The following is a 23,530-nucleotide window of genomic DNA, read 5'->3' on the forward strand; positions in this document are numbered from 1 at the left end:
ATGGAGCCCAGTCATTGTCAATACATATACAACAACGTTCTAGGTACGATCTTGCTATCGTGATGCGGTGACTGTTTGAAACTGCAAGGTGGGGCCCGTTGTCAGGCCGAGACACAGTCGCGAAGGAGAAAAAGGACTCTCTTGGTTCTTATCTGACTGTGGCTGGTCTGAGTCCAGCGCGAAGAAAGGTCGAGCACCAGAATTTGCAAGGAGGCTTTCATTCTTCTGGCTATCTCGTCACATTTTTACGCGACGGCTGGTCTTCTGAAAGGTTGCTTTCTCACACGACAGACTCGCAGGAGCAGGAGTCGATGCGAGGGCCGCTTAGAGAACTTCGCCGTTTTGTCTCGCTCAACAACAGCAGGATCTCCACACGAACGCAGACGGTAGTCCGTACGCAGCCCCTACAAGCCCTCCGCGTTCAAGCGCCTTCGTCACCAATCGCAATTCGCCGCCTTGCAACAATGGCGGCGGCAGCAGCTACACCTGTGTCGGACGCAGGATGGACGCCTCCAGAACCCGGAACAATTCCAGCACCAGCGAGGCGGGCACCTGAGGACATCCACACCCACGCCAACCTCATCGAGATCCGGCCGACACACCTTGATCTGGAATGGACCATTGACTGGGACAAGCGGATCTTTTCGGGCTCGGTCGAGCACACTCTCGTCGTGGAGCAGGATGGCGTGGACCGCTGTGTCATGGACTCCAGCTTCCTCGACATTCACAAGGTCACAGTCAACGGAAAGGACGCCAAGTGGGAGTTGAGCAAGAGGAAGAACACCCTTGGAAGCGCGCTCACGATGCAGATCGGAAGGAGGAACCAGGGCGACAAGATCAAGGTGCTCATCGACTACAGCACAACCGAGCAATGCACGGCTCTGGGCTGGCTGACCACGGAGTAAGTCGCTCTAGATAAGCACATCGCAAATAACTGACCGACGTGCTGCACACAGGCAAACCGAGTCCAAGAAGACGCCCTTTCTCTACTCTCAGGCGCAGGCGATTCACGCCCGGTCGATGCTGCCATGCGTCGACTCGCCATCGCGCAAGATCACCTACACAGCAAAGGTGCACAGCAAGATCCCTGTGCTGATGAGCGCTCTTGCCGAAGGCACCGTCCAAGCCTCTCCGACGGAACCAGGCGAAGCGCGCGTTGGGAACGCTGACACCAATGGGCTCAGCACCTATCACTTCCGGCAACCTGTCTCGGTGCCCACGTACCTCATCGCCATCGTCGGTGGTACCCTCTCGTTCCGCTCCCTGGCACCTCGCGTCGGGGTCTGGGCCGAACCCACGATGATCGATCGAGCCGAGTGGGAATTCAAAGAGGATGCCAATCGGTTCCTCATCGCAGCCGAAGACACCATCTCGCCGTACTCATGGAGCCGGTACGACTGTGTGGTTCTGCCCCCCAGCTTCCCATATGGCGGCATGGAGAATGCCAACTTGACGACGCTCACTCCGAGTCTCATCGCCGGAGATCGATCCCAAACAGACGTCTTGCTCCACGAGCTGGCCCACAGCTGGTCGGGCAACTTGACGTCGTGCGGCAATTGGGCCTCCTTCTGGCTCAACGAGGGCATCAATGTTTGGATTGAGAGACTGCTCCTCCAAGTCGTCCATGGTCCCGAAGAAGGTCCTGCTCAGCGAGGATTCTCTTATATCATTGGGGCCAAGGCGCTGACCGACGCACTCGAGCAGTTCAAGGACATTCCCCGATTCCAGAGATTGGTTCCTGTCTTCAAGGAGGGCGAGGACCCCGACGACTGCTTCAGCAGCATTCCGTACGAAAAGGGATCCAACTTCATCCTTCACCTCGAGCAGACCGTTGGGGGTCTTGACGTCTTCCTTCCGTTCATTCGAAGCCACTTTAGGACCTTTTACGACCGCTCTGTCACAACCGAGGAGTGGAAGCAGCACCTCTTCGACTTCTATAAGGGGAGCCCCGAGATCTCGAAGAAGCTTGAGGCAGTTGACTGGGACGGTTGGCTGCATGGCGAGGGGTTGGAGCTTCCGGTCAAGATGGTAGGTGCCTTTCCTGTCTTTGGTTTCTAAAAACCCTCGCTGAGATACATGCGGTTTAGCAATACGACGACCGACTCGCACTGCAAGCCTTCAAATTGGCCGAGAGGTGGATCAAGGTTATCGAAGGCAAGAACGATATCAGCTCTGAAAAGTTCAAGCCCAAGGACATTGAGGTGAGTAGTGTCTCATTCTCAATTCTTGGCATCTTGTTCACTGGTCACTTCCATGCAGGGATGGGACTCGAACCAAGTCGTCGTCTTCCTCGAGAGACTTCACGCTGGTCCGCGCATCACGGGCGAGATCATCGAGTCCCTCGATTCCACGTACAAGATTTCTTCGAACACCAACACCGAGATTCTTGTCCGCTTCTACGAGGTTGCACTCGAGGATCCAAAGGGCAAGTACGCCAAGGAGGCGGCACAGTGGGTCACCAAGCAGGGACGAATGAAGTACTGTCGGGCCATCTATCGGGCGCTGTTCGCCGTCGAGCCAGAGCTGGCGAAGAAGACGTTCACGGAAAACAAGACGTTCTACCATCCCATTGCGGCGGCCATGATTGAGAAGGTGAGCTGTCTTTTCCCCATTTTGAGCCCGAGAATCCGTTCCTCACCCTTGGCTTGGGCAGGATCTCGGTCTCTCGTCTTGATGACCCCTCTCCACACGTCTTTGCTCCTTGCCCCTCTGTCCCTACATTCCATCAAACACCTTCATGCTGAACTGCAATCAAAATTCTCTCCAAAAGGACCTGCAACTGATTCCGAGCAGGCCGCAGGTTGGGGACAAAGGCCTCCTGTTTGCCGTGTGTGGCTGTACAGGAACCGGAAAGACGAAGTTGGGCGTCGAGCTCGGCCACTTGCTCTCGGGTCGAGCCGAGGTCATCTCCGCCGACAGCATGCAGATCTACCAAGGCCTCGATGTCATCACGAACAAAGCCTCGACCCAAGAGATGGAGGGTCTGAAGCACCATCTGATGAGCTTTCGACATCCTTGTCCTCCTACGAGGGGGGACGAATACGTCGTAAAAAACTTTGTGGAGGATGCAAATGCCCTGGTGTGTAGCATTGGTAGCTTCGTACGAGCACCTGGCTGAAACCCCGCTGTTGCACAGATTGAGAAGATGGACAAGGAGGGAAAGACACCGATTGTTGTTGGGGGAACGACGTACTACATCCAACATCTCTTCTTGCCGGGCCGTCTCGTCTCGCTAGCGAATGGCGACGAAGAGGGCAAAGAAACAAAGTCAGGCGGTGAAGAAGACATTGACTCGATCCTGCATAATTACGACCTTACTGCGCGCCTCGACGAAGCTCAAATACGCCTCTTGCATCGACTGGCAAAGGAGGAGGGCGCAAACTTTCAGTCGCTGGGTGCGACTGCTCTGCAGCTCTGGAAGACGCTCGAGATGGTCGATCCTACAATGGCCCAGCGGTGGCACATCAAAGATACCAGAAAGGTCATGAGGAGCATTCGCATCTTGCTAGAGACAGGCAAGAGGCAATCAGAGTGGATCAAAGAGCAGGACAGAGTCGAGGAGGAGCAACATCGCTGCGACGGGGGAGGAGCGGACAAGGAGCAGAGGGACAAAGTCATTTTCTGGCTCTGGTGCGACCCCACAGTGCTAAAGGAGAGGCTCAATAACCGCATTGAGAAGATGATTGACGTGAGTCTTTGCCTGTCGTATCTGTGATCAAGATACTAAAATACTTTAACCGATAGCGAGGGCTTTTGAAAGAAATTGTCGAACTTCGCACACTCGAAGCGGCCACGATGTCTCCGGGCAAGAGAGACTTCGAGAGGGGCATCTTCCAGACCATTGGTAGGTCGGCCTTCACTTGGTTAGAGAACGGTGGAAGCTGACAAGAAGCTGCTCTTCTCAAGGCTACAAAGAGTTTGACGCCTATCTGACTCATTGCCAACGGACTGGCACCCTCACTTCGCTCGATTCACGCTCCCTGCGGCCATCATGTGACGACGAGCAAGGTAGGACCCTGTTTGCAAAGGCAGTCGAGGACATGAAGACAGCAACGAGACAGTATGCACGCTCGCAGACGCACTGGATCCGAAACAAGCTCATTCCTGAGATCCGGAAGGAAAGGTCACGGGGTGCAAGAGTGTACCTGTACAGACTTGATGCGACTGGTGAGCTTGCGGCGAGAGTTCTTCTCTTCCTCAGAGGATAAGAAAGTCCTGACTTTGTCTCGCAAAAGATCTAGACAAATGGGACGAATCGGTTGGAAAGCGAGCAAAGGAGATTGTTCAAGGTAAGCCCCCTCCTTGCTCGATTACAGAACTGCATCTCTCAATCCTGACGGTCATCGGCCATAACCAGGCTTCGTTAATCGATATTCATCAGTGTGCGACGACTACATCTCGCAAATTGATAGTCAAGAATGGGGAGGATCGTCTCATCAAGCCGGAGGAGTAGACCAAATCGGCCGCAACAGATTTGAAATCTGCGATCTGTGCACCCAATATACCTGGCACCAGCTAGAAGAACAAGATCGGAAAGAGGGACGGGAGGAGAATCAAACCCCGCCAAAGGGAGAAGAAGGGGAATCTGAAGGCATTGACAGCAACAGCGAAATCGAAAGGGAGCCCTATCTTGTCCGAGAGGCCGACTGGCAAGCTCATCTAAAGAGCAGAGCTCATCGAGCTGCCTTACGCTGGAAGCAGGGCCCACGAAACAAACCAGACGAGGGACCAGAGGCTGTAGAGAAGCGCAGACGTAGGCGAGACGCCGCCGCTGCTGCTGCTGCCGCAATAGCAGCGACAGTGGCAGAGTGAAGTTTCGGGTTCATGCAATAATCTCCGCTGTCTTGTAAATTATCGTTGTGTAGTATGTATCCATAATATCCTTGTTGGTTGACACAGCCATCTCTATTTTGTCGCACGGCCTTTGGTCGCTTTGATTAACGAGTGTCGAGTGTCGAGGAACAGGGGCCCCTGCTCGTGATCCTAGGCAGGGATAGAGCAAGAAGAAAGCGTGCCGTGACCCGCTCTACCGAGGCCAAAAGTTGGTTCTTTATAAGGAATAGCCTGTAGCATCAGGCAGTGTTGCCTAGGTAACATGCTGGCAAAAATTCCGGAACCCTCTTTCCCATGAGGGATTTCGGCACTTCGCTCTCGCTCCTCCTCTTTATGTAAGACGGGATTCTTGACTCTCGAGTACTGCTCTGTACCAATTTTGTAGACACATCTCTCGCCGAGCTTAACTATGACCTTGTCGGAGGAAAAGGATCCAGCAAACATGCCGAACGGCCAATTTCTGTGAAGAGGAAGTTCCCAGAGGTCTTTTTGGGGTTGTCCGTTTCATTTTCCTCTGCCTCATTTGGCTCTTGAGTGGTAACGTCGCGAAATGGACGAAGAAGAGGAAAAGAGGCCTATAAAGAGGATGCTATCTCAACACAATTCATGCCCTGTTCCATTGCAAAGTCTGAAGAAGCACTCGCTCCCACATAGCTTGGCTTGCCACCCTCTTCAGCCCACGTCCCACTCGTAGTACAAGATCGTTCAGTTGTTTGCGTCTTATCCAAGCACATCGACAAGCGCAGCGATGAGAACGCAGCAGTATTTCCTGTCAGCAGGACGTCTCGTGCTCCTTCTTCCTCTCCTTCTCACGATCATGGAGCCCGTTCGTCATTCGACATCACCGTTCTCTTCTCACTCTATCGCTTCGAAAGTCGGCGTCATTGCTTCTCCCTTGCCGCCCTTCAAAGAGTCAAGGGAGGTCAGTATCGAGCCTAAGGCTTCCAAGCTACAGACGTCTTCGTCGAGCAAGCTCTCCTTTGTTGAAGATGCCACCGACGAGGCATTCCACTTCGACGATGATTCGACCGGTCAGCTTTCTTGGTCTCTTCAGGTCAGGCAAGTCGAACTGAAGGAGCGCAAGATGGGCACTTCCGACACCGAAAAGGGTTCCGCGGTAAACAAGCAAGAAGACGAGCCGAAAGACGAAGCGAAGGTAGAAATGAGTAACTGGCATTTCATCACGGAGCCGATCATCGACGAAGAAACGACTGCGACTCCATTGCAAGACGGAAATGGCCGATGGCCTCTCCAATCCTTGAAGACGAAGACGAAAAGAGAAACGAAAGGGGAAGACAACGGAGGAGACGAAGGAGACGAATATGGTGGATGGCACTTTAGCCGAAGACAGTGTAACGAGTGAGTGTGGGAAATGTCGCCTTAGATACAAGAGCGAGTTGATTGATTATAGAAAGCCTTTTCCGCGCCACAGAGATTGGTGTTTCAGGCGTAGACCTGGACGCAAGCACAAAAGAACGGTCGCAGATGCGTCTTCAGAACCCCAAGAGATCACCACAAGCGCTCGCTCTACGATGCCCGAGACAAAGACGGAGAAGCGAGCAGGAGAAAATGAAGGTGCGGCTCTTGGCTCTGCGGAGCGTGAGACGAGACGTCCTCGCTCGGACGATGACCTTGGCGGGTCAGTGTATCATATCTTCTGGAAAGGACCAAGTCACCTACTGAATTCCACTCGAAAGACCGTGGTCTTATCACTTCTAGTATCGTGCTTCGCAGGCCCTGTCATCGACGTGAATAGCTGCGAAGGCTCAGGAAAAGGAGAAACAGCTCGTGACAGCACTCCTCCTTTGCTCCTTTGTTTGACATCTGGTCTCCACATCGCCTTTCTTCACCTCAATCTTTGCCGATGGCGAGAGAGAGCATGAGAAACACGAGATCCTCTCGCCTGTTCATTACTCCTTCTCACCCAAATACTCTCGCTTCGACACTCTCCTCTCCATCACCACCGTTCTCTAGTTCAGACATGAAAAAAAAGTGTAAATGCCAGTACATTGATTATGAATGAATGAATGAGAACTAGAATACATCTTGGGCCTGACATTTGCGCAGGAGCTACTCTGCCCCATGCTCCTCCAGGCCCAGCCCAATGGCTGACGAAGGGACGTGGAAAGGTCTCGTCGATGAATTCGATGGCACAGGTGATGAAGAAGTGCCCGTCGAGGTGGTCGAAGGGGCCTCCATTGTTAAAGGTGGGGGTAGTGCATCGCTGGATTTCTCCGACTCGGGTTCATCATCTACGTCGATTGAGGGAGACCTCAGAGATGACAAGTAGGCCTCTTCCCGACTGAGGGCGCTACCCTTGAGTGCCGCCCGGGCCATAAGTCCCGACGAAAGCGCCTCTGCTGATTCGTCGCTTGACGCATTGGGCCCATGTTTCACAGCGCTCCTCGGTAACCAGCCGTGCCGATTGCTCGGTCGGCTGCTGCTTCCGGTGCCCAGCTGCACGCCGACATGCGGTCCCAAAGGCGAAGAGGAGGCGGGATGGTATTCTCTGCTCGCGAGATCAAGTAACCTGCTCGCATCGCCCGGCATCCTGTGCGATGGCCCTTGGTCGTCCAACGATGTACTGGCGGTCGAGTTAAAGCCGACCTGAAGCGCACGAAGCAAGCCATCAACAGTGGCCTGCGACTCGTCCTGCGACAGAAGCCCGGCCAAGATACTCGACATCTGAAGCAAAGGAGGGTAGACGGAAAAGGACGATTCGCCATCGTCTGTCGTCATACCAAATGAAGACGTCGCTCGGAAAGTATCGTCTGACGAAGGTGCGCTTTGGATCAGACCCTTGCTTGGCAAGTTAGCCCCCATTTCTCGCCCAATATCATAGTCGCGAATGTGGCCAAAGAGGTAGAACAACCGCTCGTAGATCGGTAGCACGAGGTGATCGCGAAAGACAGTCAAGGCGATCTTGCGAACTTCGATTCGTGGTCCTCGAAGGCTGATGCCGTGAGAAGGACCATTGGAAGACGTCGAGTTGGAAGACGACGACGCGTGAGCGGCGCCAGCAGCTGAAGTCTGTGACGCCATGTTGTCCCTCTTTGACAGACTGACGAGGACTGGGTCCGTCTGGAGCGGCAGGAAGCAGGCTTCGATGCATGGAAGAATGGACGTAAAGAAGAAGGTCCAGAGGTCTGCCAGGCGCGAAAGCAGGCGCGAGTCGTCGTTGGCAGCCAGCGAGGAGAGGTGCGACGAAAGCGTGTAGGTGCCAGCGGCACAAACAGTGTAGAGATCTTTTGACAGGCTGTCCAGAGCGCGGGCCGGACTTCGGGTGAGATGACGGTGAGCATGTGCACTGAAAGGCGTCAATCAGCACTTTTTTTCATTTTCGTCGTGATGTCAGCTGTTCACTTACCTAACATACTCGTTGAGCTCTTCGATGGTGCCTCGAAGATCTTCGCCGTTGTAGAGGGGGAGAATACGGACACATATGGTGTGCCAAACATCGCTCCAGGCGCCCGGGGCACTTTCGATGCTTGGAGGGTGCGGAGGAGCTGGTGTACCTTTCGAGACAGTGCCTGAACGGCTCGACAGCGTTGCCGGATCACCGGTGCTAAGGATTGAGGCAGGTGTTGAGGCCTTCTCGAGCTCCTTCATCATATACCTCGCATCATATGCCTGATGTGTCCTCGATGTGGATCCTGTGTCATTGGCGACTTCGCCACCTCCGGCAATAATCGCTCCTGCGACATTTCTCGAAGTCTGTCCCAAGGTCAAGCTTCTCAGGTGGTCTGTGTTATTTTGCTGTGCAATTCGAACGAAGACTGTCTTTTTCGCAGAGGACGCAGGGGCAGCTGACGGCGCTGCGGGTGGTAGCCCTTCGGCATCGGCGGAACCTTCTACGATGTCTTGCATGACCTGTCCTGCCTCCTTTTCCCCATCCTTTGGTGGCTCAGGGGGTAGCTGCTTGTTCACGGGCCCGCTAATACTTCTCTGCATCTCGACATCAGAGATTGCGTCTGGATCGCTCGAGGGAACGGCAAGCTCGACAAGAGTCCACCCTGTATTCTCCATACGAACGCGCTTGTAGGACACTCGAGGATCAGGCCATGGCGAGGAAGGATCGGACGCATCGTGCAAAGACATGAAGACGCGTAAAAGCTGGCAAGTGCTATCAGCAATCCGGAGGGGAGAGGGTGACGTAACTGAGATTGACGTACCTCGGCTATCGCTATGCCATGAGCAACCACAACGATATGGGGGCCCATGGCTGCGTCCGGCAGGTGGTTGGGCTTCTGGCTGTCCTTTCGCAGCGCCTCGAGCCTCGGAAGGATATATCGCCTGACCGCCACGCCCATCCTGGCATTCACCTCGTCCAATGACTCGCCGTCAGGAAAACGAAAGGATCTCGAGTTCTCGCCCGAGGCTGAGTTCATCCAATCTGATACCAAAGTCGTTGGATATGTGTCAGCTACTGCTAGCTCTGCCGCCAGTCTCTACAGTAGGCCGTGGCTAACACTCACTCGCATCGTGCCAGCTCCTGCCCTCTGCCTGTCCAAAGTTCTGCTCTCTGAATGTCTGAGCCTGGACCAGTGGCGGTGGAGGCACGCTCTGGTTGGCCGCAAGGATCTCCTCGGCAGTCCTGCGGGCCCTCTTGAGGTCGGAGGAGTAGATGGCATCGATGGGCAGTGTCGAGAGCGAAGCTCCCAGCGCCTTTGCCTGATTGATACCCGTCGCGCTCAGCGGCGAGTCCTTATGTCCGGCCCAGATGGCGTTGAGGTTGTCCTCACTCAGGCCATGCCGAACGAGGAGTATCCTCAGTGTGCCAAACTGCATCGTCTTTTGGTCGGCGGCCGCCTACTTTTCTCCCCCTGTCTGAAGATGGGCCGTGCTTGCTTTGGTGATGGTTGCCAAAGAGCGCTAAATTAGAGTGGCGCAGCTGGGTGGTGGAGCTGTCGCCAAGTATATTATTTTTTCTTTCGCTCTTCTTAGACTTTCTTCTCGACCACTGCTTCCCTTCTCCTCCCTCAAGATGGCCCACGTCGTCGACACGCTGGATGCACCTTCGTCATGTGAGTGACTCTCCAGCTGTAAATTATCCACCTTCCACCTTGACTGACGTATGAGCCCAGATCGAGACTCGCGCAGCACAATCAGCCGACATGAGCAGCAGGCCCAGCTCGAGACGACAGCAACGCTGTACATCGGTGCGTAGTTCCTCTATAGACGACTCCCATATCCATGAAGTGGAGGCTCAGTCCAATGCGTCGCGGCAACAGGTAATCTGAGCTTCTTTACGACGGAGGAGCAGATGTATGAGCTCTTCTCCCGCGTGGCCGAGCCGTCTCGAGGAGGCGGGATTCGCCGAATCATCATGGGTCTGGACCGCAACAACAAGACGCCATGCGGCTTTGCCTTTGTCGAGTGAGTTGATTTGCGAGCAAGACGAGGAGAGAGAGAGAGAGAGGCAAGGACCATGGTGAACTAAGAAATGCTGGTCGACACAGATTCTATACGCATGCAGAGGCCGTCTCGTGCATGCGCCTCATCTCTGGCACCAAGCTCGACGAGCGCATCATCCGGTGCGACCTCGATCCGGGCTACAAGGAGGGCAGGCAGTACGGCCGAGGCAAGTCCGGTGGACAGGTCCGAGACGAGTACCGGCAAGAATTTGACAGCGGTCGGGGAGGATGGGGTCACAATCGGCAACGAGAGGAGGAAGAACGGAGGCTGGCAGAGGAGATGGAGGCCAGGAGAAGGAGGGCCCACGAGGAGGTCTATCAAGAGCAGGAGAGGGAGCAGGGCGGCAGAATCGTGCCGTCAGGAGCAGAGGGCACCTACATCGAGCAGGACTCAGAGCAGAGGGGAGCAGCTGCGATGGCGGCCAACGGGGCACCAGAGCCGGGACCTGCTGCTTCCAAGAGGTCCAGGGACGAGAGCGACGAGCCGGAGAATGCCAGCAAGGTGAGCAAGAGAGCTAAACTCTACACAGTCCCTTTGACTGATCATGCATACTTCTCAAGAACCCACGCTTCAGAGAAGGTCGCGACGAGGACGAAGACGAGGAGGCGGGTCCGTGAGATGGTCCGTCAGAAAAATAACATTGATTTGTCACCACATGAAGCGCTGCTGCTCGGCTGAATCGGGCCACTTGAAAGGTTTCTTTAGAAAGAGGTACAGTGTGGCTGCATTGATGGCGACCATCCATGCCGCTTCCGCAAGCAGGGCGGGCGAGGGAGCCGAGGCTGGTCTTTGAGCCTCATCTTCAGGTTTGTCGACCGAGGAAGAACTGCTTGTGCTGCTACTTTCGCGGTGCCCATCATCTATGTGCATTCGAGCGATGAGGAAGGGAATGATGTAGTACCTCGGCTCGATTAGAGGCGATGGGACGACGGTCGCAATCGCACAGGCAGAAAAGCCCAGCATCCAAAGCAGGCTCTCGGACCGGCCTAGTTGTGCTAGAGCGTCAGCGTCGTCAAGGATGCGAGGAAACGACAAGAGTCAGCATAGACACGCACCCAAGCAGATCCACCAGATGCGAGCAGCGAGCGCGTAGAGGATTGAGAGGAGATACCTGGATGCAGATGTTCGATTGATGACCTTGCGCCAGAGGTAGAAGGCGTAATGGCGGTTGTCGGCCAGCAGGAAAGGGTGAGACAGCGTCCCAGCTTTGATGGCCGCGAGCGCAGCGATGGTCAAGACGGCTAGCTCGCAGATTGCTTGCAAGGACAGCATGTCCTTGACGACCGTTTTCACCATCTTTGCTGGACTGCTGGTGCGCGCGTAGGTACTGAGGAGTGTCGGCCAGGCAAAGAGTGCGGCGAAGGCGATGAGATAGCACGCCTGGGCCCAGTGGAGCGCGGCTACGTGGTGTTCCTTGTCGCCCAAGACGATGCCCCCATTCCGGACGACAAAGACAGCCGCAAGACCAACAACGGGTGTGAAAGGAGCGACGACGCCCGCCAGTGTCTTCGTGGTAGCTTGCAGAGGCAGCTTCTGGATTGAGCTGACGGTGGAGCGAAGCGCGCTGGCGAGGGAGATGTGTACGTAAAGAGGGTCATTCTCCAAGCCCAGTGTGGACAGACGCCTCAGCGCTGTCGTTCCCAAGGCGAAGAGGAGCCAGACGATGTTCGTCTGACGCACGATCAGTGATGCGCCTCCCAGCTGTGGGATAAAGTCTGTAAGCATTCGCGCGTGGTTAGACCCGACCTAGCGCTGAGCACTCACCAGCGCCGCAAACCAAAGCTTGTCCCTCCTGGCGGCAGAAAACATGGCAATGACCGTCAAAGTGCTGAGCACGTCAGTGTAGTAGAGGAAAGAGAAGAAGTACAGAGGAGGGAGAAGCGCGATGGTGTGCACCTCGACACATAGAGCACCGTCCTCGAGTGTCTGTCCGATGACATCCCACAACCCTCCAAGTGGACCACTCCGTCGTCTGTGCTTGACTAGCATTGCTCGAGAGGTGACTGTCCTTCGTGCCGACGCCGCTGCACGCGAGGGATCGGACCGTGCCGTGGTGACTGCCGTCATGGGGCTCACGGGGGTGAATGTCTGCTTGAGGCTGTCCAGCTTGTCTGTCGCAACAGGTGAAACCGGTCCAGCAAGCCTGTAGCTCGCCAAGAGCCAGGGCAATAGCAGTATACCGGCGACATTGACAGCACGGAGCTCATGCGACTTGCCGCAAGGTGGCTTGTCTTTCCAGTCGGAAGGTAAAGCTGACAGAAGGTGACCGATCCAACTGAGCAGTCGAGCCGCTCCTACAGAAGCCAAGTAGAGCCCCGGTGGTGTAGTGAGCTTCGGGTCGTAGCTGTCGAATTCACCTCGACAATAGCGCATTGCCTGGGGTATATGGAAGATCTCATCCTGGCGGCGGCTTCGTCAGTGGGTGGACCAAGGTCTGCAGTGAAGCTGCAGCAAGTCACTCACCATGTAAGGTCCTGGAACGTGTCTATTGACCAGATCGAACGTGAGTGTGGTGGCGGCAAGGAAGACGATGGGCACCACCATGGCCACCATCTTCACGCTGGCCGCCATAGCTTCGGACAGAGGAAGAGGAAGATCCGCAATCCAACCATCCCTCAATTAGAGTGTGTATCTTCCTCCACCTTCCTTTCTCGGCCGACGCTGCCAAATTTTTCCCTCTTGATTTTTTGATTTTTTTTGACTTTCTCCATCTTCTCTGGCTTAGGAGCAAGGAAGAACACCAGGCCATCACGCTGGGATCAAGATGAGGAAACAGCTGGACCCGAGGATAGCGACGCTGATTCGGAACAATGTCGCAACGAACCACCGGTCGTTCTTTGTACTTGTGGGCGACCACGGACGGGATCAGGTGGTGAACTTGCACTTTCTCCTCTCGCAGTCGCGCACCTCGGCCCGTCCCAACGTGCTCTGGTGCTACAAGAAGGACCTGGGCTTCACCACCCACCGCAAGAAGAGAGAGGCCAAGATCAAGCGGGACATCAAGCGGGGCGTTCGAGAAAAAGGCGATGCCTCAGACCCCTTTGAGCTCTTCGTGGGCGTCACCGATATCCGATACTGCTACTACAAGGACACACCAAAGATTCTCGGAAGGACATTTGGCATGCTCATTCTCCAGGATTTCGAGGCCATTACGCCGAACCTCTTGGCTCGAACAATCGAGACTGTCGAGGGGGGAGGTGTGGTCGTGCTTCTCCTCAAGACGATGACGAGCCTGCGCCAGCTCTACTCCGTCGCTATGGTGAGAATCTGCTCCTCAATCTGCAGAGAAGCCTTTCGTGCCTTGGCTGATGTGATGATTCGCTGCAGGACGTACACGCCAAGTACAGGTCGTCATTTGACCCTTCAGACCCTGTCGCACGTTTCAACGAACGCTTTCTGCTCTCGCTCTCTGCCTCGCCGGCCTGCTTGGTGCTCGATGACGAGCTCAACGTGCTGCCAGTGTCCAAGGGAAAAGACATCAGACCATTGGAGGAGACACCCGCCAGCGAGTCGAGCAAGATGGCACTCAGGCGGAACAAGGAGAGGGAGCAGGAGCTGAGCAATCTCAAGGAAGAAGTTGCCCAGACTAAGGTTGTGGCAGAGGTTGTCAAGCATACAAAGACGCTCGATCAGGTGCGTTCTGTCCCGGTACAGGATCCTAGCATCACTCTGACACTACTCCTTCCCTTTTCAGGCACGAGTGGTGCTCACCATCCTCGATGTTCTTGCCTCTTCGTCGCTGTCGACGACGGTCGCCCTTACGGCAGGCCGAGGACGAGGAAAATCGGCTGCACTGGGTCTGAGCATCGCGGCAGCCATCGCGCATGGCTATGCCAACATCTTCGTGACATCTCCCTCGCCCGAAAATCTCCGAACACTCTTCGAGTTCCTTTTCAAGGGACTGCAGGCGTTGGGATACGAAGAGGTGGCCGATTGGGACCTACAGAGAGGCACGGGCGAGTGGAAGGATGTCGTGGTGCGAGTCAATATCTTCCGTGGACATCGGCAGACGATTCAGTACATTGCTCCTACCGATGCCCATGTTCTCGGCCAGGCCGAGCTCGTCGTCATCGATGAAGCAGCTGCCATTCCTTTGACTCTCGTTCGAAGCCTCATGGGTCCTTATCTCGTCTTCCTCAGCAGCACCATCAATGGCTACGAGGGAACGGGCCGGAGTTTGAGTCTCAAGCTGATTCAGCAGCTGCGCGACAATGCCAAGAGAGCCACAGACGCCGCGGCGGATCAAGAGGAGGGTGCGCTTGTGGCAAAGTCCAGCGAAAGGTCCAAGAAGAGCGTGGCGCCGACACTGGCCAGCCGCAACCTCAAGGAGGTCAACCTCGACGAGCCGATTCGGTACTCGGACGGCGATGAAGTGGAAAAGTGGCTTCACCAGCTCCTCTGTCTCGATGCCTCGCTCAAGTCGTGGTCCTCCAAAAAGGGCAGCCCGCATCCGTCGATGTGCAGCCTGTTTGAGGTCAACCGAGATGCCCTCTTCAGCTTCCACCCCGCCTCGGAGGTCTTTCTCCAGCGAATGCTTGCTCTCTACGTAGCGAGTCACTACAAGAACTCGCCAAACGACCTGCAGCTGATGTCAGACGCGCCAGGACACCGGCTGTTTGTGCTCCTCGCTCCCGTCGACTCGGCAGGCAGCCTGCCCGAGCCATTGTGTGTGCTCCAAGTGGCCCTTGAGGGAAACGTCAGCCGCCAGTCGATTCTCAACAGCCTGAGCAGGGGCACGCGCGACGCTGGCGACCTGGTCCCCTGGACCGTCTCGCAGCAGTTTCAGGATGCCGACTTTGCCAGTCTTTCGGGAGCAAGAGTCGTCCGGGTCGCCGTGCATCCTGACCACGCAAGGGCCGGATACGGCAGCCGAGCGATTGAGTGCCTTCGCGCCTATTATGCAGGCGAGCTGTTCGATGCTGACTCAGCGGCAGCGGCGGCTGCCCAGAGCAAGTCCGACGTTGAGACGTTTGCCTCGGTCCGGGACCGCGCAACGGGCGGCGCGCTGCAGGAGGAAAAGAACAGCATCGCCATCCGAGACGGCGCCAAGATGCCGGCCCTGCTCGAGAGGCTCTCGGACAAGCAGCCCGAGGCCGCTCTGGACTGGCTCGGTGTCAGCTACGGCTTCACTCCGGCCCTCTTTCGATTCTGGAAGAGAAACGGTTTCGTGCCGCTGTACGTGCGCCAGACGCAGAATGAGCTCACGGGCGAGTACACTGCCGTCATGGTGCGTGGAGTGGACAAGGCAGAAAAGCCGAGGTGGTTGGGCGCCTTTGCTGCCGACTTTCGCCGCCGCTTCATCTCGCTCCTCGGCTTTCGTTTCCGGGATGTGACGGCTGTTTCGGCGCTGAGCGTGCTGGAGGCTGCCTCTTCTGGAGCAAAGTCTGCCGTCAGCGACAACGACGACAATGACGACGAGGAAGAGGGGCAGACATCTCTGACGTTTGCCGAGATCCGCACGCTGCTGAGCCCCTTTGACATGAAGCGGCTGCAGGCCTTTGGCAACAACATGGTCGACTACACTGTCGTGCTTGATCTTCTCCCCACGCTCGCCTCGCTCTACTTTAACAACCGCCTCTTTGCGGCCGCGACCGAGGGGGAGGACGAGGCCGAGGAAGGCATCAAGGCGCAGCTTAAGCTGAGTGGGATCCAGGCGGCCACGCTCCTGGCCCTCGGCCTCCAGCGTAAAGATCCAAACGACATTGAAAAGGAGCTTGGCCTGCCGACGGCCCAGGCGCTGGCACTCTTTGTCAAGGCCGTCCGCCGGATCACGGCGTGCCTGCAGCGCGTCGAGAAGGCGCACTACGCAAAGGAGCTGCAGGCCAACGGCGATTCGAGCGGGTCCAAAAGGACAGCGGCGGCAGCGGGGAGAAAGTGGGAGCCGATTGAGCAGAGCGTCGAGGATGAGCTCCGGGAGGCGGGCAAGCTCGACGAGCAGGAGAGGAAGAGGAGAGAGGAGCAGCGGGAGCTGCTCAAGAGCATGGATCTGGACCAGTACGCCATTGATGACGATGCAGGCCAAGAGGACGGCTGGAGGGAGGCCGAGGCGAGGGCGGCAAAGCTGATCGACGGAGGTGTCGCGGGCGAGGCGCCGACAATCGTGAGCGTCAGGTCCAACAAGCCACAAGAGGAGAGCGAGAATGGGCCAAAGAAGAGGAAGCAGGACCAGCAGGGAAAGAAGGGAAAGAAGATGAGGTCATAGCCAACCTCTTGTCCCCTGATGATAAACCCGAAAGCAATGTAAATCTAGAAGACGATCAACTGCGAGGTTGCAATTCATGACTCGGTAATTACAGATGTGGGCCTTGCCAGGTCCTTTTTGGCAAAGGAGATGGCAGAGGGGCTGGAAGCTTGCCGTTGTTCGATGACGTTTTTGATCTAGGGAGGTCGCCGGAAGTAAGCAATTGTCACGATAGCGCTCATTGGAAAGACTTTCACCACTTACAAAGAATTCTCCAGCCTTGTAAGAGGAACGGACGAGGGGACCACTGGCGACGTAGAGGAAGCCCAGCGATTCGGCCGTCTGCTGCCAGTGCTCAAACTTGGCCGGCGTCACGTACTCGGATACCTTCATGTGCCGCTTCGTCGGACGCATATATTGGCCAAAGGTGACGACGTCGACGTTTGCCTCGCGCAGTTCCCTCAGCGTCTGCTCCACCTCGGCGTCCTCTTCGCCGCACCCGAGCATGATGCTCGTCTTTGTGATGAGGCCCGGCTTCGCTCGCTTGGCCTGCCGCAACACCTCGAGACTCTGCCGGTACTTTGCCCGTCGGTCGCGGACGAAGGGCGTGCGGCTCTCGACGGTCTCGACGTTGTGCGCAAAGACGTCGAGGCCGCTCGTGGCCACCCTGTCAATGTCCTCGGCGCGGCCCGAAAAGTCAGGCACGAGGGCCTCGACGAGGATCTGGGGCGACTTGCTCTTGATGCGAGAGATGGTCGAGGCAATGTGCGCAGAGCCTCCGTCGATGAGGTCGTCTCGGTCGACGGACGTCAGGACAATGTAGCCGAGGCCCCATCGTGAGATGGCTTCTGCCGTGTTCTCGGGCTCGTGCACGTCCAGCGGCCCTGGAGTACGAGATGTCTTGACGGAGCAGAAGCGGCAGCCTCGTGTGCATGTATCGCCCATGAGCTGTAGCGATCCGAGCTCGCATTAGCGCTCCGAGAGTCTAATCATCTTCTAAAGTCAGTAGACAAGTGACTCACCATGATCGTCGCAGTCGCCTTGTCCTTTCCTCCTTCCCCTCCCCAGCACTCTCCGATGTTGGGACACCTGGCCTCCTCGCACACGGTACTAAGGCCCAGGGCGCGGACATCCTTTTTGATCTTGTTGAAGGTGGCGCCCGTGGGGATGGACGTCTTGAGGTACGATGGCAGACGGGGCTCTCCTGTCCTCCCCATGCGCACCCGCGAGGAAGGAGCGTCGTCGCCCGCCGCAAAGCCATCGATGGACCTCTCGGCCTCGTCGGCGTCGGCAGCGAGCTTCTCCCGAAAGGCTTGGACCCGTGCAGAGGCCGCGGCGCGAGATGGGCCTGGCTGGGTCGGTGGCGGGGCGGCTGTGGCCAAGTTGCGGCTTCCTCGTGCGAATGTTGCGAGCTGGGCTGCAGGAGACAGCGCCCGCGAGGCAGCCCTCGCTAATGGCTTTTCAACGGCAAACATCACTGCAAGCCTTGGCGGGTGGTGGTGCTGGAGACTGTCGTGATTGTGGAAGGCAAGGAAACTCAGGCTGCTCTGTCCCTCCTTTACCTCGGCCAGATTCCGAAAACTCAAAAGTTGGGCGAGGGCGGACAGGCGCCCGGATGAGTAATCAACTTTAGACGGGCTCCACGTGCTGTCTGGAGAAAGCAGAAACGAGAGATCGCGTTTCCTAGACTCGTGTGTCGCTCGCTCGAGAGACACTCATTAATGGACATTCCTCTTCTAGCACCCCTCGGATCAGGCCACGCAATGCGGGGCGAAGGATCGTCACGGAGAGGAGCGGCAATGGCGCCGCAGGGCGCAGCGCCCTGGATGCCCACCTCGCGGGATCAGCCGTCGGGCGAGGATCTGACGCTGTACACGACCCTGGCCGCCTACGCCGACGCACTCGATGCGCTCCCCCTCGATCTCACCCGATCTTTCTCCGATCTGCGCGAGCTCGACGCCGTCCTCGGCTCACACATCAAGGCGCTCATCAACCGACTCGCCCGCCTCACCTGCCTCGTCGAGGACGAGACGGTGGCGCCAGCAGAGCGGATGCTAGCGCTGAAGGAGGTGGCCGAAGAGGCCAGAGGGTACAAGATGGGAGGCGAGGACAAGATCCGCGTTGCTCTCAACACCGCAGAAACCGTGAGCATACCATCAGCTGCGTTACCTTCTTCCCTTTGCTGATAGAGAGAGAGCGCCAAACGCAGATTATTTCCCACACCACATACATCGACTCGCTCCTCTCCAATCTGTCGTCGGTGCCCTCCCTGGCGCCGTTCCTCTCACCGCCCAAGGAATCTCATATTGCCGGACATCTGAGCGACGGGACACCGCTTGCTCCCGGATCGGGGCCCGGTGGGCAGCTGCCGGCCTCGATGGGAGGCACCGCCGACATTGGCCCTGTGATCCAGTCCGGGCCAGGCAGCACGAAGAAGAAGAGACCCACGGCAGCAATGGCCGGTGGAGCGGCGGCGGCAGGCGCATCGGGCTCCCTCTCCAGCCTCTCAGTGGCTGAAAAGCGTGCCCAGCAGGCAGGTGGTGCCTCGCTGATGTCTGCAGACGGCGGTCAGGCCTCCACTTCGGCGACGAGCTCGGCCAAGAAGCGCAAAGCGCCGCCGTCGAACAGTGCAGCCAGCCGGGCGAGAAATGCAGGGGAGGAGTACGATGAGCCACCGGCAAAGAGGGCAAATAACAGCCAAGCTGCAGCCAAGAAGAAGTCGGCCAGCACACCCAACCAGGCCAAGCCGAGCAACGCCAGGCGGACGCAGCAGCAAGACCAGGACGACGACCGCAGAGGCGCCGGCGAGGGCTCACGAAGGGGCATGGAGGATGATGAGAGTGGAGGTGGAAGCAGGTCGAGGTCATCACGCACGGTTCGTACAGCCACGAACAAGGAGCAGATGTCGGATGAAGAGGACGGGGGAGCAGATGAAGAGGCGGACGAAGCCGCCGGTGGCTCCTCGTCGTCGAGGCCCGCCAGGCTCGCGCGGGGAGCTCCTCGGCCGGGCAACGGCGCCTCGTCGGCGGATCCCGAAGGAATGGCCAGCAGTCGTACCACGCCCGGCCCTGGCAGTGCAGCGGCGGGCGCTGGAGGCGCGGGCGCAGACGACAGCGACGAGCGAAGGTACTGCTTCTGCAACAACGTCAGCTACGGCGACATGATTGGGTGTGACGACGAAGACTGCGAGCGTGAATGGGTGAGTGGAAGAGAAGCGGCAAGGCGAAGCGAAGGCATCAGACGCCAAGCTGACAGTGCGCGCGTAATCATTCTTCAGTTCCATCTCGGCTGCGTCGGGCTGCTCAAGCCACCTCAGGGCCTGTGGTATTGCGACGATTGTGCAGCCAAGCGAGCGGTGAGTACGCGCCCTGGATGACCATTAGGAGCAAGGAGCGATGGACTGTCTCAGACTGACTTGACTGCCCGCTTTCCCTTTAGCCGCGCTCCAAAACAAAGAAGAAGGTTTCGAGAACGAGCGGCGCCCATGGCGGTGGCACCGCCGTCGAAGGCGTCGCCAACAAGGCTCGGGTTGCTAGCACCAAGCGATGATCATGCGATGATCCCGCTCATCAGAGACCTCTCATCTGAGACCTAGAGCAATGCATGTGTGTAACGACGACAATCAGTTGGGAGTGAGCGCGAGCCGATGTTCGGCGCGTGACAGAAATAGTTGGTCACTCAGCTCCGAAGACGCGATTCGACTTGAGGAATTTCTTTTGCAGAACCCCTCTGATCAAAATGAAGTGGCTTCAGCAGTGCGGCTCAAGTGCCCTGTGTTTTAAAAGATCTCGGCCAAATATACATTCCCTCTGTTGTTTTTCTTTTTCCTTTGGGGTCTACAATTAAGCGTTTCTACCTGAGGAGCGCTGCCGCTGCCCACTGCCCTGGAGTTGCACTTCGGCACGCCTGATCATTTACGGCACCTGCACCACCACGACAGAACCTCCTGCGCTCACTCCGGCCTCTCCTTTCTCCCCATCCCCATCTCCACGCTCCCCCCTCCTTCTCCCACTTTCCTTTTTCTTTTCCTTCTCTTTGCTGAGGCCAGGACCCTCGCTCGCGAGCACGACTGGACCCACGGATTTCCACCCACACTCATTTTGATCCCTCTCTCCGCAAGTCTGGACGACAAACACTCATTTTTCCTCAGCACAAATTACCGTCGCGGCACCGCTCCTACTCCTTTTTCCCCAAGCAGCAATTCCACCAGCAGTACCCCGACTACACACACAGATCTCATCCGATCCGTCTCCGTTCAAAGACTCAATTGTCCCCTTCCCTTGAACACTCGCGATTTCCGAGTCTGCAAACCATGACCCGCATCGCTGCTCACTTCTCTGCCGCCGTCGCCGTCGTCCTCGTTGCCGTCGCTTCGACGACGGTGGATGCGCGCCAAAAGGTGCTCCTGTACTCGCGCACGGCGGGCTACCGCCACCCCTCGATTCCCAACGCCATTGCTGCGCTCGAGAAATTGGGCCAGGAACACTCTTTTGACACGGTCCACACGGAGAACCAGGAAAAGTTCGAGAGCCAGGACTGGTTGGACCAGTTTGACGCCGTCGTCTTTGTCTCGGCCAGTGGCGAGGCCCTCAACTCAAAGGGCATCACCAACTTCCGAAAATACATTGAAAACGGCGGCGGCTACTTTGGCATCCACGAGGTGAGTGTTGCAAATGTCTTGCGCTTGCATGTCGTGTTTGGTTGTATGTGTGAATCTGACTCTCTCTGCCGCCCTAGGCTACTGACTGCCTGAGCAAAACACCCTGGTACGCCCGGCTAGTGGGTGCCCTGTTCAACAACCACCCCTTCATTCAAAAGTTTACCGTCAACGTCGTTGATCCCACCCACCCTTCTGCCACCGGTCTCCCCGAGGCTTGGGAGGTCTACGACGAGGCCTACAACTTCCTCTCGAACCCCTCGGAGCTCGACAAGACGTACGTCCTGACTGCTGACCAGAGCACGATCAAGGAAAACGACCAGTCAGTGAGCGACCTGCACCAGTTCGAGGGAAAGGTGCACCCGATTGCCTGGTACAAGGAGGGCGATCTCCTCACCGCACCCACCAAGCACATTGGCGGCGGCGTTGATAACATCAAGCACATTCCCAAGAAGCAGAGGGGCACCGGCGGAGATGGCCGTGCATACTACACCGCACTTGGTCACACCAAGGCGTGCTGGACCGACGATGTCTTCCTCGGCCACATCCTCGGCGCCATGCAGTGGGTCCTCGCTTCCCCCAGCATCAAGTCCAACAACGACACTCTCCCGTCCTCGGCGCCTGGCTCGTCATTTATTGGCCTCGGCGCCTCCCCCTCGTCATCTACGTCTGGCAGCAGCGCCGAGGCAAGCGGCGGCTCTTATGCTTCCGCTGGCTCCGGTACCGGCTCTGGCTCAGCAGCAAACAGCGTCAACTCGGCCGGCGCACACACTGGCGCCGTCCTGGGCGCTGCTGGCTCAGCCACGACTGTCAGCGTCTCAGTCATGGCCGCGCTCGTCTGCCTTTCTGCCGTCGCCCTGACCCTCTCGACGTCCGTCTGAACGTTTGCTTTTTCTCTTTCTCTCTCGCTCGCTCCGCCTATGTAAAGTATCGCCTCCCAGGTTTGCGCGCGCAGCTTGCCGTAGGTTCTTTTAGTGCTTTCGATCTCTCTCTCTCTCTCTTTCCCTCTCCCCACACACACTCTGTCTCCTATGAGCGGGCCGGTCTCGCTTCACTCTCATCCCCTCTTGGGTTTTGCATAACTCTGTAAAAGGGGCGTCGATGAACCTCTTTCTCTCTTGTAGTCGCTTTCGCTGAAAAAGAAATCCGCAATGGTATTCATCATCATGATTCTCCTACTGCTCCTCTCTGTTACAACCGCCGGGCAAGAGCCACTTCCACCGGCTGCCTTTGTCCTCGAGCAGGGCTCTGGGAAGTCTCGTCAGGTCTGCGTTCCACTTTGCGCCCTTCCAGAGGCCGATGAGCTCGGTCCACGAGTAGGCCTCGGGCAGCATCCCATACAGGTCCTCGCCCTTGCAGATCTTGAACTGGATCGTCGAGCTGAGCGTCAGGCTTGCGCGGTTGGGCCGGTGGAGGAGCCGCTCAATGTGGGAGGCGGCGAGCATCTTTGTGCGAAATTCGGCAATGGTGCGAAAGCAGTAGCTGCAGTGCCACCCGCTGGCGGCCAACATCTCGTTGCCGTTTTGGCCGTGCGTGTAGCCGACGCTTGTGCGCGCCGTGGACCAAGCGTGGACCTGAGCGCGCCAGCTGCGCGCGTCGGTGGCCCATTCGAAGCTGTAGAGGTAGTTTTGGAGCTGGAGGTGCAGCGGCAGCGGTGTCTGGCAGGCCTTGATGAGCGAGAGCGTCGACGCCGCGGGCACCTCGTCAATGTCGGCCATGAGCACGAGCAGGCCCTCTGGCGGCGAGAGGGAGTCTCTGTGTTGTGTGTCCCCATTCTCCGGAATGAGTTTCTTTCGATTAAATGGTCCAAGGGTCCTCGCACTCCACTCACATGAAGTCCTGCATGGCGACGCGCATCTCGTTGGCGAGGGTGAACGAGCCATCCTTGCTCGTCATCTCGCGACCCTGCATCGTCTTGTACTCAATCTTGGACGCCCACTTGCTGAAACGCTGCTGCTGACTCGGGAACGACAGATTCTTGGGCGAGCCAGTCATGGTATGCGTGCTCTCGAGGATCAAGAAGCGGTCGACCTCGTCCCAGAGCTCCCGCAGCCGGATCTCGAGCATGTCCAGCTCGGTATTGATCAGCGTCGCGTCCCACAGCTGCGGCTTGCTCGACCCGGTACGCGCGGACCAGCCATGTCGTGCACAGGTCGATTCTTGGTCGCCTAGTGTAGAGTCATAGTGGGGCAGCAGGATCTGGGGCCCGTCTGGCCGATCCCACAGTGGCCTTGTCGAATACGACAGGGTATCCTGGACATCATGCCTGCGTGTCGAAAGCAAGTATACGAGGAAGAACAGAAGCGTCGCCAAGAAGAGCGCCACCACCCGCCTCGACGTTATCATGTCGCCGCCGTCACTTTCGCTGTCGCCGTGGTCGTCCTCGTCCTCGTCCTTGGCGTTGCAATCCTCGTGGAGCCCCGACGTCGACATGCATCTGTGCG

General features: G+C 57.3%; 10 protein-coding genes across 10 annotated transcripts; 6 read left to right on the forward strand and 4 right to left on the reverse strand.

Annotated features, from left to right (window-relative positions):
• Window positions 1-172: 172 nt before the first annotated feature.
• Window positions 173-4,820, forward strand: FA10DRAFT_237368 (hypothetical protein). The gene is made up of 10 exons (XM_025519106.1): window positions 173-901; window positions 957-2,028; window positions 2,088-2,201; window positions 2,260-2,592; window positions 2,771-3,079; window positions 3,137-3,688; window positions 3,745-3,844; window positions 3,907-4,167; window positions 4,236-4,289; window positions 4,358-4,820. Exons 1-10 carry the CDS (start codon window positions 312-314, stop codon window positions 4,810-4,812), a joined length of 3,840 nt encoding a protein of 1,279 aa, XP_025380974.1. The 5' UTR covers window positions 173-311; the 3' UTR covers window positions 4,813-4,820.
• A 761-nt stretch (window positions 4,821-5,581) lies between these two features.
• On the forward strand, window positions 5,582-6,516 carry FA10DRAFT_258007 (hypothetical protein; the record flags this gene model as incomplete). The annotated part of the gene is made up of 2 exons (XM_025519885.1): window positions 5,582-6,192; window positions 6,249-6,516. 2 exons carry the CDS (start codon window positions 5,582-5,584, stop codon window positions 6,514-6,516), a joined length of 879 nt encoding a protein of 292 aa, XP_025380975.1.
• Window positions 6,517-6,832: 316 nt separating this feature from the next.
• On the reverse strand, window positions 6,833-9,857 carry FA10DRAFT_31380 (PGAM-domain-containing protein). Its single transcript, XM_025525430.1, has 4 exons — window positions 9,309-9,857; window positions 9,006-9,226; window positions 8,201-8,946; window positions 6,833-8,140 (listed from the first exon to the last, which is right to left on the reverse strand). The coding sequence occupies exons 1-4, from the start codon at window positions 9,619-9,621 to the stop codon at window positions 6,904-6,906; spliced, it is 2,517 nt and encodes an 838-aa protein (XP_025380976.1). The 5' UTR covers window positions 9,622-9,857; the 3' UTR covers window positions 6,833-6,903.
• On the forward strand, window positions 9,767-11,080 carry FA10DRAFT_264381 (RNA-binding domain-containing protein). The gene is made up of 5 exons (XM_025520626.1): window positions 9,767-9,857; window positions 9,918-9,992; window positions 10,065-10,209; window positions 10,293-10,749; window positions 10,809-11,080. Exons 1-5 carry the CDS (start codon window positions 9,818-9,820, stop codon window positions 10,863-10,865), a joined length of 774 nt encoding a protein of 257 aa, XP_025380977.1. The 5' UTR covers window positions 9,767-9,817; the 3' UTR covers window positions 10,866-11,080.
• Window positions 10,809-12,849, reverse strand: FA10DRAFT_31376 (hypothetical protein). Its single transcript, XM_025525429.1, has 4 exons — window positions 12,712-12,849; window positions 12,013-12,648; window positions 11,304-11,949; window positions 10,809-11,234 (listed from the first exon to the last, which is right to left on the reverse strand). The coding sequence occupies exons 1-4, from the start codon at window positions 12,817-12,819 to the stop codon at window positions 10,897-10,899; spliced, it is 1,728 nt and encodes a 575-aa protein (XP_025380978.1). The 5' UTR covers window positions 12,820-12,849; the 3' UTR covers window positions 10,809-10,896.
• A 163-nt stretch (window positions 12,850-13,012) lies between these two features.
• FA10DRAFT_270796 (DUF699-domain-containing protein) lies at window positions 13,013-16,450 on the forward strand (the record flags this gene model as incomplete). Its single annotated transcript, XM_025523074.1, has 4 exons — window positions 13,013-13,507; window positions 13,576-13,881; window positions 13,943-16,348; window positions 16,379-16,450. 4 exons carry the CDS (start codon window positions 13,013-13,015, stop codon window positions 16,448-16,450), a joined length of 3,279 nt encoding a protein of 1,092 aa, XP_025380979.1.
• A 74-nt stretch (window positions 16,451-16,524) lies between these two features.
• On the reverse strand, window positions 16,525-17,904 carry FA10DRAFT_283406 (Lipoate synthase; the record flags this gene model as incomplete). The annotated part of the gene is made up of 3 exons (XM_025523836.1): window positions 16,525-16,626; window positions 16,694-17,377; window positions 17,452-17,904. 3 exons carry the CDS (start codon window positions 17,902-17,904, stop codon window positions 16,525-16,527), a joined length of 1,239 nt encoding a protein of 412 aa, XP_025380980.1.
• Window positions 17,905-18,133: 229 nt separating this feature from the next.
• On the forward strand, window positions 18,134-20,158 carry FA10DRAFT_264383 (hypothetical protein). Its single transcript, XM_025520627.1, has 4 exons — window positions 18,134-18,573; window positions 18,639-19,628; window positions 19,707-19,784; window positions 19,868-20,158. Exons 1-4 carry the CDS (start codon window positions 18,229-18,231, stop codon window positions 19,976-19,978), a joined length of 1,524 nt encoding a protein of 507 aa, XP_025380981.1. The 5' UTR covers window positions 18,134-18,228; the 3' UTR covers window positions 19,979-20,158.
• A 258-nt stretch (window positions 20,159-20,416) lies between these two features.
• FA10DRAFT_248134 (class I glutamine amidotransferase-like protein) lies at window positions 20,417-22,255 on the forward strand. The gene is made up of 2 exons (XM_025519480.1): window positions 20,417-21,089; window positions 21,167-22,255. Exons 1-2 carry the CDS (start codon window positions 20,742-20,744, stop codon window positions 21,965-21,967), a joined length of 1,149 nt encoding a protein of 382 aa, XP_025380982.1. The 5' UTR covers window positions 20,417-20,741; the 3' UTR covers window positions 21,968-22,255.
• Window positions 22,105-23,526, reverse strand: FA10DRAFT_31477 (glycosyl transferase). The gene is made up of 2 exons (XM_025525431.1): window positions 22,918-23,526; window positions 22,105-22,841 (listed from the first exon to the last, which is right to left on the reverse strand). The coding sequence occupies exons 1-2, from the start codon at window positions 23,517-23,519 to the stop codon at window positions 22,262-22,264; spliced, it is 1,182 nt and encodes a 393-aa protein (XP_025380983.1). The 5' UTR covers window positions 23,520-23,526; the 3' UTR covers window positions 22,105-22,261.
• Between the last annotated feature and the right edge of the window lie 4 nt (window positions 23,527-23,530).

Source organism: Acaromyces ingoldii, assembly GCF_003144295.1.
Source record: "Acaromyces ingoldii strain MCA 4198 unplaced genomic scaffold FA10scaffold_1, whole genome shotgun sequence".
Taxonomy (NCBI): Eukaryota; Fungi; Basidiomycota; class Exobasidiomycetes; order Exobasidiales; family Cryptobasidiaceae; genus Acaromyces; species Acaromyces ingoldii.